The following is a 20632-nucleotide window of genomic DNA, read 5'->3' as shown; positions in this document are numbered from 1 at the left end:
AAAAATCAAGCCTTTTACATTATTCCAGTATTCAGTGTTCATTGTTCAGTGGAAGGCAATATAGAAAAGTACTCAGCAAAATGATCATCAATTTAGATTACCTTTTATGACAGTAAAACTAAAATCTTCACTATCCAAGGGATGCAGAGGATTAAGGTAATTATACAGGTAGTTCAAGGGAAAAAGTTAACTTTCACCTCCTTTAAGTGAATATTGAAGCTAACACTATTTTGCAGTTTTACTTTCCCTTATCAATTTCCAGTTCATTTTATTTTCTTCATAGTATTGGTTAGCAGTCATTTAATGGAACCTAGTAGCAATGCTGAGGAATCCGCTCAGAATATTTTTATCTCAGTGTGAATGTCCAGTAGATTTACGTCCAATATACCCTCTTAAAAAATGTATCACTTTACAGTGGAAAAACCTAACAGACACTACCTCAGCCAGGTGATGAAGTTCAACATCAACAATAATAAGTCGTAATGATGGTATGTACCTTTGATATGGTGTGATATGAATGGCACTTCTGCCGTCTTTCTTCCAAAAAGTGGTAACACCTGTCTAATCGTGGGAAAAAGATCAGACAAATTCCAGTTGAGGGCCGTCTTACAAAATACTAGACCTGTACTCCTCAATACTACCAAGGTTATCAAAAACAAGAAAAGTCTGAGAAAATGTCACAGCTAAGAGGATACATGATGACTAAATGTAATGTGGTATCTTGAATCCTGGAACAGAAAAAAGACATTAGTTAAAAGCTAAGGGAATCTAAATAAAGTGTAGACTTCATAACGCATTGATATTGTTTCATTAATTGTGACAAATGTTTCATGGGTGTGTCATATATGGGTTCTATCTATACTATCCTTGCAATTTTTCTGTAAATCTAAAACTATTCTAAAATAAAAGGTTTAATGAAAAAGTTTATGGACATACAACTGCCTTTTATTCTTTTATTTTCATATTTTCATGATAAAATTATTTAAAAAAATCATACTACCTTAATAGTAAAAAGAATGCTTTCTATTCTGTGCCAGTATCAATGTTTTCTACAGGCCAATCTCTTTTAATTTAGTTTTACCTCTAACCACCACATATTTATTTGGCAAATTAACTGATATTTATATTCTTCCTATCCTTGGGAATGTTTTATTTCCTGTAGAAATAAAATTTTCAAATAATTTCTCTTATTTAAACTTTGATTTAAACCTACAATATTATACACACACATATGCATATGCACATCTATATATATCTTTGTGTGTGTGTCATTGAAAGAAACATATTTCTTGTTTGTAGCTTCAGTGTGATGTTGGTGAACTGAGAACAGTGATTTTGAATCACATTATTGAACAAAGCAATAACATATTCATATATTCCTCTGTCTTAAAATAAGCTTGGTTGTATTTTTTTAATGAATAATTAAATCAGATTTTTAAAGTACAGTTTGAAAAAAATCGGGGGAAAGTGCATTAAAATGGCATTTAATACATACATTCTTGAAAATGGGAATTATTATTGAGCTGGAGAACTTTGATAAAATAATAATATTATATGTAACACTTTACTCTTTCCGTGTTTATTTCATTCCCATGGCCATCCTGTAAATTATTATATTCCTCATTTGAAGATAAAGAAACTGGCTCAGAGAGGATAAGTGATTTGCCCAAAGTCACATGAGACAGAAACATAACTTGAAACCAAATTTATAATTAAAGCCTGGTATCTGGAAACAAAACTTACCGCTCTGTGCACTGTTGTGTGTTGCAAGGATACTACTAAGAGTGCTGCAGGGAAGATCTGAAGCAAGTTTTTGGTATCAGTTTCATTGGTAAATATCTGAAGTTGCAGCAAGTAAGGAGTAACTAAACTTTTTGCAGATTGAGTATTGTTTTCTCAGGAGAACAAACATTTTATATTGGTCAGAAATTTTTAAAAAACTGAAAAGAGCATGCAAATATAAGTGTCTGAAAACCATGAAAATTAAGGTCATAAACTGTCAACATAAATACACGGACCAAAAAAATTCTGGAAATATCTTTACCACTTTTCAAAATAATTTGCCAATGTATCTAATGCAAAGTTTTCAAAACTCAAGTTTGACAGGGTTCTATCTATAGACATTTTGGATCTAAGAAATTTTAGGTGGCTTAGTTTCCTATTTTCTGGTTGTATTTAAAATTTCTTCCTTGTATATTTCTTCCTCAACACATCTGGTATATTGCATTTTTTTGGCAAATGTAGTTTGTTGCAATTACAATATGACATTTTTTTCAATGTAAGTTAAAAGTGTATAGAAAAAAATGGATAAATTCAAAAAATAAGAATCAGGTATTATTTTAAATCAGCTTAATGGGGTGAAAGTGTATTTTTTTGCCCCTAATAAATAAATACTATTTACCTATTTCTATAGTCTTTTTGCAAAACTGAGCTATCAGGTAAATATATGATACACATTTCATTCCACAAGTAAGAATCTAGGCAGCATTAAAGGATACGAATAAACACCCCATGCACCATGACCAAATATCAGAACTGGTCATCCTATGTACATATTTTAAAATTAAAAAAAAAAATGACCACATTATGGTCTTGATTTTTGCACTTCATAGTGTTGATATCAAAATTGTGTTTTGCTATTGTTCTCTTGCCAGTGCACCTGCTGTGCTTAGAGCTGCCCTATAACACTGTCGGGACGTCTGTATTACCTTTAGGTAACATAATAATAGTTATCCAGAGTAAAGAAGCATCATGCATTCATTGTTAGTGTGATCTATGTTCAAGATCCATCTCTGAAGAAATCTCTCCAATTTATATAAATATATGTATACATATTCATATATAATCTATATCCTCTACTTGTCTTTCCATTATAGACACATCTGAAGTTAGGCATTATTTAAAGAGCATTAACCTCTTTCTGTGTGCATTAGCAGATTCTAACAGTATACAAAGATATCTTGGCAATGTAAAATATAAAGTGTACCTTCTAAAGTGCTAATTTTTCCCCAGGGAGGAAATTTACTCACTAGGAAAAATCAAACTCTACCAAAACAAATATTGTGCTCTTGGAATGGTAGCATAGACACCAGTTGAGGGCTTTTTTTGTTTATTATAGCTCTGTAATTAAAACTGAAGGAATTATACCATACTTTCAAAACTGGTAGAGTTGCAAATACACAGACGTACTCTTACATGGAAACTTTAAACATTTTGAAATTAAAAGAGAAACACTGCCCTCCCCTGAAAATAGGAATTTAGCATGGAAATCTCACATAGCATGGTTACCAACATCTGATGTGTAAATCTACTCTAGAATCATTCTCAACACAACTTCCTAATCAGATTTCAAAAGGACATACTAGCTTCAAAATCTGTATTCTACAAATGCCCAGAGTTAGAGATTAGGACTCTTTATAAGGGCCCTTATCTTTTACATTTGGTAAAATATTAAAGGTATTGTCAAACAGACAATTCATCTAATAGTCCAAAGTATCTTATAAAGATAACTTATGACTAGCAAGTCACCATCATATATAGTAACAACAAGAATATAAAGTCTACATTTAAAAAGATTGATGCATGCAGTGTATCATAGTATATTACATATTTTCTAGTCATGTGCCTCAAACACAGCAACGAGTACGATATTACAACATACATGTGTATACAGCATAGTAGCATAACAAACTCAATTCTAATCAAGAAAAAAATTAGATAATTTAGGAACAATAAACTTCACAATAGAAGTGATGATTCTTTTAGCTTTTTCTTCACTCGTTAGGAAAAAAATACGACTTTTTGTAAACATCTTCATAGCTATCTTTTTTCACCATTTTACTGAAAACTATTGTTCAAATAGTAAATATCTAATTGACACGGATAAAGCATGTCTTAACACACTAACACTTTCAGACAGAAACACGCATTTGTTAAAAGAAATGATCATTATAAATATTTTCTATCTTGTATTTTAATTACATTTTCATAAATAATGTATTTAAAAGTGCTGAATATAGTAGGATAGTCAGCAACGCCAGTGTAAACAGAACGTTTTGTTTTCTACTCTGCAAACTTTTTTTTTTAAATCCCATTTTGTCAAACACTGCAACAGTTAAAATATTTGCATAGGGAATAGATAATAGCCCTTTTAATCATATCTCCTGAATTCTGTATAAGTTAGAAAATCAAATTCACTTAAAAAAGCAATTCTTGAAATGTTTTAACTTCATGGAAAAAGAAAATTACGATGTCAACCTTTCAAGTAAAAGAAATGTTAAAAAGAAAACCCCAAACTTGTTTTTTTAAAAAAACTTTAATAAATTAAAAAAATGAGAGGTAGTTAAAAAAATGACAAAGGAAACTTATAATTTTAATATCCTTAATATAAGGCCAGTATTCTCAGTGGATATAAATATTTTTAAAACTTTCATTTTAGGTTACTCAGTGTTTATTAAGTTTAAGATTAAAAAAATAGCCTCCAGGGGATATTAATATTCAAATGTAACACCTTGATATAAATATGACACTGACTTTTGTGTGTGTGTGCGAGATAGGATACTGTTTTCTTGAATGTCAAAAGTACGTGCCAATGTCAGGCAAGTATTTTTTGTCTTAAAGATTTAGTAGTACATATAAAAAATAATACGGCAGCTAAAAGATTTGAGCACTGTACTGCCTTTCAATTATGGACCAGAATGGTTTGGTTTTAACATTTTTTAAATAAGTCATTTTTAAGATACTATGTGAAAACAGTTAAGGTCTGAAGTAGAGAATTATCTTCTAGAGAACCCCTATAAAACTTTTCTTGCTTAAAAACTTAGCTTTTCTTGGATTTCACTTTCAAGGAAAATATGCCACAGCACAGATGCTATTCATCAAATGTTTTATGATGCTACATATAGGCATTCCTTTATTAAATCCTTTCTTTATATTCCAAAACTAAGTTATCAAGCTTATTATTATTATTTTTTTTGGCTAAAGTACATACTTTACACAACCATTTTAGAACTGGAGAGCCAGTCTTTAATAAATTAATTACAGTATTGGACATCTGATACATAGATTCATTTTCCTCTATTACAGTTAAAAACAATATCACTCTTTGATTTGTCTTTGAGATAGAATATCTTCAAATTGTTTTGTGCTTTTTTTTTCTCTTTTCTTCATATATATATATATGAAGTAAACTCTTCCGTAATAAAAATGCCACAGTTTTGGCAGTGAACAACCAGAGGAATTCCCCATTAGGATTTTCCAACAAACAGAGATAAATAGCTCTTTTTTCATGTACAGAAATATTGGCTTCAAAATTAGTGTACTGAGCACAGTATATAGCATGTTGAATATCATAGTTACAATTTAAAAATTGGCTTTTTCTGTCTTAGATTATATTTAAAAATGCAAACCACAGCCAACTTTTTGGCAATTATTTCTATAAGACCATATTGCACAGAAGTCCTTAAATACAGATATAAGTTATGCCATTGGCTTAAATATTAACAACTACATGGCAAATGAAGCAGTTTTACTTTGCACATGCAGTCTCTGGATACACTAGGAGACTGTTCATAGGACCTACAAATACAGTTTGCTTGCAAGTAGAATGCGTGTTGAACAAAACAAACTTAATTTGGCAATTCATTGTTTCATGTGGTATTTTCTCCAAACTTAACCATGGATAGCCTTGATAAAAAATGGAGACAAAGACCATATGGTTGTATTTTCACAGTAGCCTGAGGAATGCTAAACTGTAGTTCTCCAGGAACTCAGTTTCAGGTGTTATTTAACTACTTTTATTTCTCATCCCAGCCCTCCAAAATGATTTTTTAAAAATAAAAATTAAGATTCAGAAGTAGAGCTGGCAGTACTTTCAACAAATGACTTATAAATCTGAGAGTTCAAAAACCTTGGGAAAGAATCTCTGTGCATTAAGGTATATATCTGAAGTTGGGCATCTTCGTACATGTGAGGATTAGGATCCAACAGATTTCTATTGATCACCTCTCTAACTCGAGAATCGAGACTGACCTAAAAAGAAATAAGAGCAGATACATTAAATAATATTTTTTCAAAAGATCTCAACCAAGTAACTATAGGTTCATGATATTTCAGAGGAACCTCAAAGAGTAAACCTAAAATCTTGAGGTTATGTTTTCAAAGGTTACGTGATAACCCTGCATACATTTCTCCTTGAAAAGTTGAATTAAACAAACAAAAACCAACTTTTAAACCAGAATTTTAGTTCAGATATCTTGGCTTACTTGGATGTATCTTTTCTATGCATTCACTCAGGAGTTTTTTAACAATTTCTATTCATTGTTGCGGTGCTAGAGAATTCCCTGGCCAGAATACAAATTGACGTCCTCCTATTATGAGACTGCTGGGCTAACTCTCTTGATGGAACAATATAAAAATCTGGCAGCGAGTAGTTCTCCGTCAAAACTTAACATGTATATCAAGTGCTGATTCCCGATAGTTTCATATCCCAACAAGTCCTCCCATGTCAGAAGGAGGACACCAGGAATGTGGAAGGGCTGAGTAGAGCAGAACGACAGCACACGTTCTTCAGGTCTTCTATCTACCCGGCAGGGCATAGGACACTCTGTAGTCCTTACCTAGGAATACATCCAAAGGTCTCTGTACTAAAGATTAAGCAGAATATTTACTTGAAATTCAATCTTTGAAAGGAGAAATGTAAGTAGGAATTCAGAGTGCCCATTAATCATACAGTGTTATTTGAAAAGTGTAAAGAAATTAAATTCTGCAAGTGATTCAATTTTGTTTTTTGTTTTGTTTTGGTTTTTTCCTCCCTAAATGCTAATCTGGTTGGAACTGGTAGAGCATGTTGGAATGGAAAGGGGGGGAAATTAAATACCAATAAATGCACACTCCGGGAAGAGAACTAAGATCTGCCCTGAAATGACATGTTAGCAAAACCCTCTAAGAGGCAAACCACCTCTGAGTCTTGACTGGTGTCCATAGTTCTCACTGTTGAACAAAGACTAGGGCGTTGTCATCCACAGTTATTTGTCTCATGATGTACTCAGGTCTATACAAACCTTTCATATTTATAGCTAAATGTTTTGTCACAAGCATTTTGCAAAAGCCTTTTTGGTTTTGGCTTCTTTTCCCACCCACTGTTTGGACTAAGCCCGGGATCTGAAACAGTCCCAATGACGGAAGCCACTCATATTCCATTTGGTGTCCCCAGATGCCTGAGCTCAACAGCCCATGTGGCGTTGGGTTCCTTGATACACACCAGGGATGGCTGCTAGGGAAGGATGTGTCGGGAAATGGTGATGCAGACTAAATTTCTGTGGTTTAGCTAGACTAACTTATATATAGAAAAAATTAAACGTTTCTTGGCTGAACTATATATTCTTCTCTCTAAATTCTAAAGAAAAAAAGAAAAGATGTTCTGGAAATGGATCGTTTACGTTTTATTCTCTGTGTTACTGCCATATGAGGTCATCATCAAGTACCAAGTAATAAAAAGTACAGAATTTTTATCTAAGCTTTTTATTTAAAAATATCATTTGTTTTTCTACTCAAAAGGAAAATATTGACATTGGAGTTTAAACTGATAGATCTTATTCTGAAATGTGGTGTTATGGTCAAGTGAATCTTAACAAACACATTCTATTATTTTTGTAAATGGTGCTCTTACTTTCAAACTTGGGAACTTTTTGTTTCATTGGAGAAAGAAACATTAGATTAGTGATAAAGAAAGAGGTCGTTTATTTCTTAAATAATAGCATAATGAAATGTATGCTATTTAACATATATGTTCCCTAACACATATTTTGAACATATTTAACATGTGATAAACTGATAACAGTTTATCAGTAGCTGGAATAATATTAGTTATCTGAAGACAGAGAAATAAAATAATTTGAATTATTAAATGTGTTGAGTCTTCATTGCATAATTTAAAAAAATTTTTTGGCAAATTAAAAACAGTAGTGAAATGCAGTACAGAAAGTAGTACCATTCAACATTTAGTAATCTGTAACAAAAACACATTTGCTATTTCCATTTAAAAAATAAAATATTTTCCTAAATATCTGGTTGTTTGTTTGAAAAGGTTGTCTGTCAGTCAAAAGAAGTGTAGAGAGGTCAAACAACGAGGATAAACCCCGTGAGCATAACAATCTATAGTTTCATCTTGTAGCATCTTTGTGCTTCGATTGTGGAACATCTATAGTACAAGTTAGTGGGGGTAGATCCCAGCATGGGCCTGAGCCATTGTCACCCTAGGATTCACCCATGATTGGATGGCTTGTAAGGCTAATGCATAGGACTGAGGAGTTTCCTGTAAAGAACTCATCCTAAGGGAAGAGAAAGTTGAGTAGCACAAGACAAGAGCTATCCTTGGGCAATGGAAATTCTTCTCTTAGTCCTCACAGACTCCCATTTAGGTGGGGTGAAGGGAGGGATGCACTGCAGCAATAACAGTTAAAAAACGATCTACTACTGTGGGACAGGGCACAAGACAGCACTGATAGACTTGGCAGCATTTAACTGGCAGTTTTAGCAGTGCTGGAAATGTTGGCAGTGTTGAGAGGTGGTAACTGAAGCTTTAAAAAGGCGTTAAGTGACTTTGTGACAGGACTCAATGAACTTGGAAGCATCCATTCCCACAGGGAGTAGGAGACAGGGAAGAAGAAAAGCACGTGGCTTGCAAACATAAAAATATGCACCAGCGACTCCACAAACTAATTGGGGGGAAAATGAAATGGAAGCTAAAGGTTCAACAAGAGTATGGGGGGTAAAGTGGGGAGGATGAAAACAGAAATCTTTCTAGTGTGGTTGGGAAAATCTGGGTCAAATTGAATTATATACTATGCTTGATAGATTACCTAGCAATGGAGCCAATTCATGTAAAATAGGTCACTATTGCCAAAAGGGAGCACACCAAGTTTTGACCCTGTCTTCCTCTTCTAGCCATCAAGATGCAATGGAAATTTTGACTCTTTGGACATTTTTTCGGTGGAATTGTACTGAAGATGATGAATTACCACTAAAAGTCTTTTACTCTCATAAAGACCCTCCTAAGTCAATTAATTCCTTGAACAATTTTTTTTACACATAATGATTTAATTTTTCTCCCATTTTTTTCCACTTTATTTTTAATTTTACTGAAGCTGCTTTATTTAGGATTATTTTCTAAGTAAAATTCTGATTAATTTTTTTCTTTTTCCTTTATAAGTCCACGTTCAATTTTACCAATTATAGTTTCTGCCATTGGAAATGTTCTTTATAATTTTAACTAAATTAGGTCTTCTTATGTAAAATTTTACAGATCTGAAGGCTATCTGATTTTCCTATCTGTTTTAATACACTTTTACCATGTGTGTTTTTAGTCATATTATTTTGTGTTGGTTATTTCTACTGAAAATAATTATAAATTACAAATAAGATTGATTATTGGAATGTATTTCTTGGACCAAAGATCACTGGTAGGATAAAGTGGAGTAACCATATTCCTGATGGCGTACAAATGATGGGAAAGTTCATCTTGTTTCTGAAGGAGAGTTCAGACATGTGGTTAAGGTTACTAGTTCTTATCCTGTCTCAAGTTCTAAGTTTGGGTTCATAGAAATCCATAGTAGTATCATGAATAGAATACAATGGAATAACTCATCAGCATATTGTAGTTGGAAGAGCATCACACTTGGAATCAGAAGATCTTAGGGTTGTGTTCTCTCTCTACCAGATATAATTCTAATATCCTTGTTTTACCGCTTTGAAAATCAATTTCCTTTCCTGTAAAATGGTGCCATCTGTCCTAGAGGCTAAAGGATTCTTGTGAGACTTATATTGTAATAATATACATAAGACCATTTTGTCAACAACAAAGTTTAAGCCCAGTGTGAAGTAATAATAGTAATGATAATAATAATTGAGCATATGTATAATGACACCTCAAACCCAATGTCTTTAGACTTTGTATCAACTTGAATTTTACCTTCTCAGAGTGACCTTACCTGACTAACCCTATTCTAACTACATCATTTGACCTCCACCCCCATCATAATGTTTATCACGATTTTTAGTTACTTGTTTTTGACATGATTTGTCTTTCTAAAATGAAAGCTCCATAAGGTATAGGCTAATGTTCACCATCATATCCCTAACATCTAGCCCAGTACCTGGCTCATAGGAAGTACTCAATAAATATTTTTTGAATGATAATATGCACGCACAAAGAAACGAATCTAGGAAAGTACAATCATGAGTCCTGTTTAGAAAAACTGATTTAAATTATTGAAAGTGCTAAATTCACATGATTTTGCACGAAGAAACATCTGTCTATGTGCACACATAGGACCCTCATGTCTTTCACATAAGCATTATGTTTAGATAATTCTGGTGTTTAAATAGGCTTTTTGCTTTTTTCTCCCAGATAGCAACTGGAAGTGTAGGGTGAAATGAGAAGAAGCAAACAGTTCCTACTACTATAAAAATTGTCATTCAGCAGAGCCTGAAAGTCATAGATGTAGTGGGTTTTTGAGCTTTCTCCATGCCCGCATTCTACAGAACAAGGTATCTGAGGCTGCAGAGCACTGAAGTGAGTTGCTCAGTGTTAAACAGATGGTTAAGTGGTGGGGCTGGATTACAGCCCTGGTTAAGGACAATGCCGTCACTAGATATCTGAACACACATAGTTTTCTTCAATTCCAATAAGTCTTACAGTTGTTTCAGCATTTATAGATATTTCTTTATTCAACAGCTCAATGCTGTTTAAGTTGGTCATAACTTTTAAGCAGACTTTTTATTAAAGTTCTTTATTTTGCTGGGTTTGTCTTTTCAATACTTAATATAAGCTGCCACTGGCATCTGCGATGCATAGCAAGGCTACTATTAGTCTTAAATTCCTCTTTATTTCGTCCATTTGTTTTCCCTTTGAGGACAAAAAAGAAAATTCACTTTTGAAAGAAATGTTGTTTTTGTTTGTTTTTAGATTTTTTTTTTTTTAATTTAAAATTTGGTCATTTCCCCTCTTGAAATGTATGCTATACCAAGAGTGGAAGTTATATTGCCTCCTGATTGTAAACATCTATTTTATAATATAATGTCCAAATTATTAAAAATGCATATAACATGATCTTGAAACAACGAAATGTAACGTTCAGCACTCTGGCTTCATGAAGGAAATATGCTATGTATATATAATTTTAAGAATGTAGACCTCCTCAACATTTAACAAAGGGGAACATGATGACCCAATCTAATTAAGGTAAAATGAAAGTCTAGTGAAGAAAACTGAGGTTCTGGTTAAGAACAAAGTGCTGACAATTTTCAGTTATTCAGTTATTACCATTTTACAAGTGATTCAAATGTTCATATTCTTTAAAAATATTCTAAGTAGAAACAAATTGGCTCCAAAGTGGGAAGTAGATTCCCAACACCGATTGCCTTGCAGTGGTTGCTCTGAGGACCATGTTAAGACAGACTCTGAGGTTGAATCTGGGTACAGCAGTGAGGAAGACCATGACTAATGGCCATGACATTTGGTGGGGAGAATGCAGTAGTACCACAAGGGCCTTACAGCTGCCATTCTGGATTTGGTTTACTATCCTCTGTGCCCCTTTGAATTTTGATTTTTATAAACAAATCAACTGAATACCGAGGCCTAGAAAAAGTGAACTAATTTATCCCAGGCCACACAATTAAGTTGGAGCTGAGCACAGGTAGAATCCTGTCCACCTGAGTGTTAGTTCAGTGTTCTTCCTACTACATAGTCAGGGCTCTCTGGATGGGATATGTGTTCTCTCCAGTGGTGGAAAACAAAACTTGAAGGGTGATAACACAGTATCATTAAACGGTTAGCAGAGTATTGTTGATTAGAAATGGACAAGTTTTTGCATAGAAGGTCAGTGAGATATCATATTTTGGAAAGGGCCCTGGGATAGCTAGAAAGTGAGTGCCATTTTGGGAGTATATCAGTGAGTCAAGTCATTTGACTTGGTTCAAAAGTAAATACATCTATACGTGGGCTTAAAATATAACTTTTTAACAATTATCTTTTATAATTGCCTACTTGGGGTTTATTCAATTTTGCTGCTAAATAATAAGTGTAATTACTATGTTGACAGGAGACCAATCAGTTGGCTAAACAAAGGTACTTCATACAGTCCAATAACTTAGATTCTATGCTGAGAGTTATTTATATATCAGCAAACAAGTAACCAAATGATAAAAATTTGAATTTCACCTCTGTCTCTGGTATTTAGAGAATATTAAAGGAGAGAATAAATATGGCTATTACACTAAATATTAGTCTATTTAATTTAGGAAAGGTCAGTTCTTATTCAGGAAATAATATTTTAATGACTTGTTGGTGAAACTCATGTTCAAAGTAAAGAAATTTGGTTAAAACAAAACTCCATTACTTTTGCAAAATAATGAAAATCCAATAATTTATATTTCAGTAATCAATAACTATGATATCTCTAAACTGTGGCCCAGAGAAGAAGTAATTTTGTGAAAATTAAGTATCCTACAAAGCTCCATCAATGAGTGACATCTGAAAATCAAGAGGTGTGAGAACAATGCGGAAGTGTTTCCCATAAAAACTTAAAATTAGAAAATGGAGACTGTAAAATAAAGGAATTGTATGTACTTAATATAGAGAGTACTTTTTCTACTAACATTATTTTAAAATGGGACAGTCATCATTTTAAGAGGATACATAGTTCAAAAGAATGGACTAGATAATTTAAACAATAATCATTTTCAAATTATACATGTTACATATTTGGGGGAGAGAAATGGGATAGATAATCTTCCCAAAGACTCTGTAATTATGTGTACTTATGGACAAGAGAAGCACATCTTGGGGCACATTTGGAGTATTTGATATATTTGCCATGTATTGCAATATTAAATAAAAATGAAGGTGAACTTGATATACTAATAAAATTCAAGTAGAACTGGTTAGATGCTGAGGTTCTAGAGACCAGAAACCTGAAGAATGTATTCTTAGGATGTAGAATTTTAATGGCGTTAGAAATGCAAAGTGGCATCAGTCATAAATGTATTGAGGCTATAAAAAATTTCTCCCCACCTTGTTTCTATGAATACTTTTTCTATGTTAATGCAGGAAATAAAAAAATAAGAATCTTTTGTGTATCCAATTCAAGGTTTCTCATTTTGCAGAGACAATGATGCTATTGGAGTACTCTGGAATACCAATGGCAGGAACGGATACATCCATAAAAAATTACTTAGGTATACCTGATTAGAAGTGAAATAGCTTATATAGCATCCCAAGCACAGAGCTGATAGACCAGATGCAAACTCATCTTACAGATTTAAAGGTAAGGGCCGCACCAAGTGCTGGAGGAGACAGATGCCTGTCTCTAGGGGATGTAATAAACGTCCGCGTGCAGGAGAGGGGTGTGGAGAATAAAGTCCGGAGGCAGACAGCACCAGGTCAGAACACTTAAATGCACAGGTAAAATCACAGTGGATTAAGAGAGACAGAAAAGACAACAAGAGGGTGGCGTGCAGAAGAGAAGGCATTCTAGGAAATTCTAAGTTCAAATTCTGAAAAGCCCCGCTGGAACTCAGTCACTCGGCACTTCAGAGGCCAGGCACACTCTTAGCCCCTCCCTCACCAAATGCTTGTTAACTCTGGTAGCGGGACCGTTTCTCTGGAGCAAACTGATTTTTAGAAAGCTAATGGAACGGTGTCAATCCGGTTGCTTGAAAGGTTCCTTGTTTATCAGGTACATTCTGGCAATGGGAAAAATAGCTTGCACTTACAATAACAGGAAAACCAGAACAAGTAAAATGATTGCCATTACACATCTCTCCGCCAAGAATATTAATGGGTCCTAAAGGGTCATACTTCAGTTCTGTAAAAACTCTATCATAAGCATCAACATGGCAGGGTTTCTTTTGTTTTCGTTTTTTCCCCCTATACCAGAGGTTTTCAAACTAGTATGCATGTGGAAAGCTTGTTAAACGTATGGATTCCTGGGCTCTATTTCCCAAAATTCAGATTCAGAAGTCCTGGGTCAGCCTCGAGAATTTGCTTTTCAAACAAATGCTCCAGGTGATTCCCATAGAGGTGATCTGGGGATCACACTTTGAGAAACACTGCCCCAAAATAAGTTGTTCTTTTCCACTTTAAGTCATGGCAAATTGTATTACCAGGCTTCCTAACGGTAGTTCTGAAAAGTAAGTAGACTATCACATGATTCAGCTAGAGATAAATGATCAAAGCATACTGGGGAGACCTAACCTTGATACATGTGTTCAGGTAGATTCTCAGAATGGAATATAGATTATCTACCCAGACAAGACTTCTAGCTTGTCCACACCCCATGCATTCATTACTCAATTTGGACAGAAGTCCTTTTAGGTTCATCCTTGGTCTAAGAAGCTCACATCAATATTTTCCAGATTTTTACCTCTTTTGGTGAGAGTATAGAAATGTAATCTTCGTATATCATTCTGGCCTTTTCTTCAATTACTTTTTTATTCTGCTCTTTCTTTAAGTCTTCACAGGCAAGCCAGAAAAGTAGGTTCTCTTCACTGTATTCTGTTCGGAGGAACTCTCTGAAAAGGTTTCTTCCCGCCGGGGCCTTCATCATCTTGTCAAAATTTTGAGACCAGGACAAGACTTCATCTGAAGTGGGGTTTTGGCTGCAGAGACAGAATGGGGCCGTTATCAAAAGCAACTTCGGTGCCGGGATGGTGAGCAGCAGATAGAAATGCCATTCAATTGCTGCCATCTAGTGGTCATTGAGACTCAGTCCAGCCTGACCGGCAAACATCTGCCAGGACTGGGCTAGTTATTTCTGGGTCTTGACAAAAATTCGTGTAGGTACAAGCTGTGTGTTAGGGAGCCAAGCATTCAAATAGCAAGGGGCTACACACGCTATGCACGTGGTCATCATAGATTCCTAATGAAGCTTGGGCATTTTTGAACCCAAACAATCTACTGCAAGTCTATGCATTACTTTGAAAGGCAAACTGAACCTTTTTCTTTGCATCTGATGTAGATTTTAATTTCCAAGCCATAAGATACAGTTTCTCTTTTCATCTCTGGTCTCTGTCTTTTCATTTTTCACTGAATCAAAAATAAGAATATATTGTGTGCACTTGTCACATATTTTCCTAAACTTTAATAATTATTCTGGTAACTATTATGACTGAATTGTTACCTATGAATGGAGTTATCACAATTGAAAAGCACAGGACATTTATAATGACATCAGGGACTGTTTAGATATCTATATTCAGGTTTTCAGCGACTACTTTCCTGCAGAAACCACCAGTTATTACTTCCTTTGCTTACACATCAAAGAAGTAAAGGAGAGAAGCTTGGAGATCCTTATGGTTAAATTGGTCCTGATTTTGCTTTGCCATTCATTCGTCTGTTTAATAATTTTCCAACCTAAAATGCGCTTGGTTAAAAAATACTTTTATTTTTTCTTACCTTTTTGACCAAATATTTTATATAGATTTGCTACTATTCCAAGATGTCTGAACTTCCTCATTTGTTTAAAAAAAAGTGTAAAAGACAGAAAAGTTACTATGAAGCATCAAAATTAAAACCTTCTCATAAGAAGTAGAAAAAGAAAGCACCTATCATTATACAAATAATCTGCTTGTATTTTAATTCTATTCTGTGGATACTGCATTTCAACTTCTCAGTTTGGAGAAAATACTTAATTAGAGTCCCTTCCAATGGAAATGGGACCGAGGAACAGCTGGGTGCCCTTTCTCACTGACTTAGGTAGTTCCATATCTTTTTTGTGTGTGTTTTAGACTCTTCTATAAAGAGAACAACTTAAAAATATTCTTAGAAAAGGGAAGTAGAGAACTAGGGCAGTTTGGGGGGGGGAGGTTAATTCATGTATCAATCATTGTTTTTTAAAAGGGAAGGATAAACTCAAGCAATGTTTTAGCTGATAGTTTAACACAGCTAATTAAAAAAAAAGGGATAAAAAGCAGTTGCAATCACAAAAAAAGATCTCCCAGACTAAGTATACATTCATTTCACAAAACCATTTTGAGGAGTTACTGGGAAGCAAGAGATTATGTTTAAGCATTGGGTAGATGTACACAGTACGTGCATGCAACACACAATTACAACGTGAATCACACTCACCATTCCTCTAGGACCTGGATACTCTCCATTTTTGTGGTATGTGTGGGTCTTCCTGCATTTTCCCCTCTTTCTTCATTCCTAACAGTGAGGCTGTAATGTAGTATAACACTTTATTTTGTCGAGGGAAAACCAATTATTTAAAGAAAAGAAAAAAATTCCAGGAAAATATTTCATGGAAGAATTTTATTTTCAACTATGTGAGAGTATTTAGAGTACAAAAAGAGCAATACCAGTTTTAAATGTTGGGTAAGCCCATGTCAACTAAAGGAAAGAGAATCATTATTTAATAAAATAAAGTAAATCATAACCTCAAAAAATGGATACTGTTATACATTCTGACTTCATCCTTGCATAATTCAAATTACTTAAAATCTCCGAGATAACTTACATGGTTATATGCTTTAATATTTGATATATATCATTACATTACTCTTTAGTGTAATGCCATTTTGATTTTTGGTTAGTTCTATTCATAGTTTGTTTTCCATTGATTTTCCCCCATCGATTGCTAAAAAGATAAAGTGTATCAGAGTCTACAACAGAATTCGCTAAGTTCACATCACCCTTCTCTGCAGACCAGGTTTTCTGTCATCATTCCTCCATCCACTCAAGTTCGAGCGACAGGATTTATATTTGATTTTTTCTTTGCCCTTTCATCCCTTTAAGTAAACCTCCAACATCTCAAGAGGGAAAAGCCAGTCACTCTCAGGGTTTGGGGTTTGGATATTAGAGCATTGAGTGGGAGGCGTCTCTGGGACATAAATTTGGGAATTCTACAGGATTACAGGAGCTAGGATAATCCTATGGGCTTTAGTAACCCAGAACAAGAATAAGAATTGTCTGATTCAGGTAAACTGTAGCTGAGCAGCTTCGTGGGGTGAAACACTCAGGGTTCTAGGTGCAGACAACGTGATGAGGAGGTTGTGGGCAGATATTAAGAAGCAGGGTGGGAAGGATAACTCAGTGGCCTTGGAAAAGCCAAGCTACTGAATTAGCAAATTGATCCCTCTGTCTAGAAGCCGAGAAGCTTCATGAGAGCCTGTCAGAGAGCAAAAGAAGTTAGATGATGTCTCTTTCAGTTGTTCATTCATTATTTATTCAACAAAGGGAAATGGAAACTATTATTTTCTAGTACCTATTATGTGCCAGGCACTGTTCTTTTACTTTAATTTTACTATCCCCATTTTACAGATGAGCAAAGTGAGGCACAGAGCTGTCTGGTAGGTTGGCCCAAAGGCAGGCACTAAATATGCGGTATGATTGGAATTTGAACCCAATTCTCTTGAACCACCCTGTAACTGTTATTATGAACCATGCTCTCTGATAGGCACTGAGGCAATAGAGTACTTATGTGAATGCAGAAAAGCGGCACCAAACATGGTTGTGGCTTAGTGCGCGAAAGCTTCCAACAATTAGCTATTATTGATCTGGAACATCCGGTAAGGGAAGCGGAGAGATGTCTCATTCATTCATTCATTCTCAGGTGCAAGGGTGAGGATGGAGAGAATGTAGCAAAGACGGGAAGGCAAAGGGGTCAATCTACAACTGAAAGTGGGACCAGATGGAAAATTTAGTTGCGACATTGGACCACCTGGAGAAAAGAGAACTCAATAGGAAGTGGAAAGGATTCTTCAGTCAGAAACAGGACACATCAATGAAAAAAATAAAATGTCAGAGGGAAGTAAATTAAGTTCTCCTCTACCAGTTTCTAGGGAACGTGGCAGATTTACTGGTGTAGAAAAGGAGAAACCTCTCACAGAGGTGGTATGGCCCAAGGAATTCTGGGAAGCAGAAACTATAGTTTGATTGTTACTCAAATGCCCAGAAGACTGACGATTGCTCTGCAAGGTAGTCAGCAATTCCAGACCCCTCTCAGCCTTCAGTGTGCGGAGCCGCGAGGAAGCAGCGAGGGGGGGATTCAGAGAGCGGCACAGCTGGTTGAGTCTCTGCCTGCCCAGCTGTGACCGTGTCTGCAGGTTAGGAATGTGTTGGAGGGGAACATCATTAACTTCTCAAAGTGTCTTTGAGTAAAGGTGCCTCTCTGGAATTTGATGTATTTCCGGTAATTATGGGAGAGTGGGTGGGAGGAGATAGGAAGACACCATTGACAATATGCTGTGACATTTCCTGGGAGAAACTAATGATGCCAAATGTATAAAATATGCAACTTGGGGGGTAAATCGTAGAAAGATCACATTTATATAGGAAATTAGTATTCATTCTGCCAAGCTTCACCGAGCTCATACGTGTGTGTGCACACATACTGAGGGACTATAACAAGACTGGAAAATGAGCTTGCTTGGCTGATTAAAGAATAAACTCCTTGAGAATTTGTTTCAGTTACATTTCCACACAGTATCCTACGGAGCGTGCCACACCAATGCAGGTATCCTTATTTGAAAAAACTCTGAAACACAACATCTTTGAAAAAATGTGTTCTCCATTGTGTCTTTGCTGTGGAGCAACAAATCTGGAATCTACATACATGATTCACAAGTTTCTGAAGATGAATTCTGGCTCTTGTATCTGTTTCTGTGATATTTACAAACATCCCAAATGCCACCATATTAGAGTGATCATTATGAAATATTGGGTTGTGTTTATATCTTTGATTTCTACAGATGGTAAAATATGGACACACATTTGTACTAAAACTACTTATAACAGACATTCAATAAGTGCCTAACTGTTCACCGTTTCCTCCATTTCTTGATCTAATACTGGACACAACATTGCCCTGTAGAAAGAAACTGACCTTTAGCAATCGATGTGTCCTTTTTAAATCAGTTGTCCTTTAGGACTGTTCTTTAAAAATCGGTTTCAAAGTTTCAATTATCAAGAACCATTAAAATAATGCCATTTTAAGATGAAGAGAAATGGAGAAAATGATAGGAGACTTGGTACTAGACTGTTTGCCATCTATGTCTTAGGCATGACTAATGTCTGTCCCCAATTTTACTTGGTCTTGCTGTAAGTAATACAGTGGGTTCGTTTAAGGTAATAAAATACAGGACATATTTGATATATATATATGTGCTGGAGAAAAGCTCTAAAAGGAAAACATCAAGCTTAATGTGAGGGGTCACGTAGAGACGTGTTCTTTTTCACTTTTACAATGCTTGTAATATTTTGAACTAACATTTCCACTTTTTAAACAGCTAAAGCCATGAAGAGAACAGAATGCATATACAATGCTCACTGTGGCAGTCTTGGTCAAAGCTGAAATATTTTATGGGAGAAAATGCCAATAGCCTATGCTAAGAATATTAAAATAAGTATATAAAATCTTATTAGAGATTGTCTCGAATAGTGACGTTGAGAAGAGAGAAATACATTTGGTATACTTCAGAAAATAAGGAACTATGCCCTCTTTGTGTGTGGGTGGATTTTTTGTTTGTTTACAGGGGAGTTTGGGTAGTGGGGTAGGGAAAACATTACCTACTGCCCTTTAACGAGCTTACCTACTGGTTCATCATCATGGCTATGTGTGGGGACTCTTTTGGAAGACAGTCTACTTTCAGAAAACAATTGGTTCTTAGGGAGAATCCTTGAAATGGTTGCAAATAAGATGAAAACTTTGCAGTAGCTATGGTAACTCTGGGGTAGAGGCTGATCACAAAACCACATATCTTTACACAAACACTCAGCTGAGGAATTAATAAGATGCTTACATTTAATACAGTATGACATCAAGGCTCAAGAAAGAACCACTGTCATTGGTAAAGGCAATTCATTATTTTAATATTCTCACATTGTACTATCAGCTTTTCCTTTACATTTAACAATTCTACCTCAAATTTCCCAGTGCAAAAATGGAATCAACTTCCTTCAGGTTCTGAAAAAAATTGCTAAGTTATTCTTTAAATGTGTCATTTTTCTCAGTCAAAATACCATGGTAAAATAATACTACAGCTTTATTTAGGCATCAACAACGATTTACAAACATGTATGAGACACCGATTTATGCAGCGGTGTCTGTGTTGGAAAGTCAAGCTGAACAAGACAGAGGCTCTGAAACTGAGGAGCTCTGACAGTTAAATAGGCATCACAGAGCATTGCAATGAGAGTTGAAATAAATGTGTTTGCCAGATGGAGACCTAGACAAGGAGAATTCCAAGCAGAGGGGGTAAAATCATGTGTAGAGTTGTAAAAATGCATGGTATCAATGCAGAGCAAAATGGACAAATCAGATGTTTCAGGATGGAAGCAATAAGTTAGAATAGTCAGGGAGGTGTGGTTATGTAACGGGCCAAGAAAACAATGAGGTGGACTCCAGATCTCGAATATATCTCCTTTACGACGATTTTGGTTTTCCAAGCTTTATTTTCCCCATTCATAATGGGGACAAAGGTAGTGACCTACTACACAAGGTTGAAAGCAAAGACTAAACACTTGTGACAAAAAAGGCAAATTATTACACATGCTTAATTCAGTGGAGGGGCAAATTGGTGGCATATTAAAATGACAATTCCAAGTTTATCAAAGAGTTTTTTATTTCAACTA

At 35.0% G+C, this 20632-nt stretch overlaps 1 protein-coding gene and 1 long non-coding RNA gene across 3 annotated transcripts in view; both read right to left on the bottom strand.

Moving 5' to 3' along the window:
* The window catches only part of LOC309667003, a 1042512-nt gene that overhangs the window by 268707 nt on the left and 753173 nt on the right, over positions 1 to 20632 (bottom strand). The window lies entirely within an intron of this gene.
* The window catches only part of RGS17 (regulator of G protein signaling 17), a 100034-nt gene continuing 79823 nt past the window's right edge, over positions 422 to 20632 (bottom strand). Inside the window, exons 3-5 of one of the 2 annotated variants that reach the window (XM_082474984.1) lie at positions 16130 to 16219; positions 14424 to 14658; positions 422 to 6030 (exon numbers count right to left, since the gene is read on the bottom strand). In XM_082474984.1, the coding sequence (XP_082331110.1) occupies positions 5842 to 6030; positions 14424 to 14658; positions 16130 to 16219 (514 nt within the window). In that variant the 3' untranslated portion in view covers positions 422 to 5841. The remainder of the gene's footprint in view (positions 6031 to 14423; positions 14659 to 16129; positions 16220 to 20632) is intronic. The other variant, XM_082474985.1, reaches the window with a different exon arrangement.

The sequence above is a fragment of the Balaenoptera physalus genome (assembly GCF_965194825.1).
Source record: "Balaenoptera physalus genome assembly, chromosome: 9".
NCBI lineage: Eukaryota > Metazoa > Chordata > Mammalia > Artiodactyla > Balaenopteridae > Balaenoptera > Balaenoptera physalus.
This window is presented reverse-complemented; position numbering and strand designations above follow the sequence as displayed.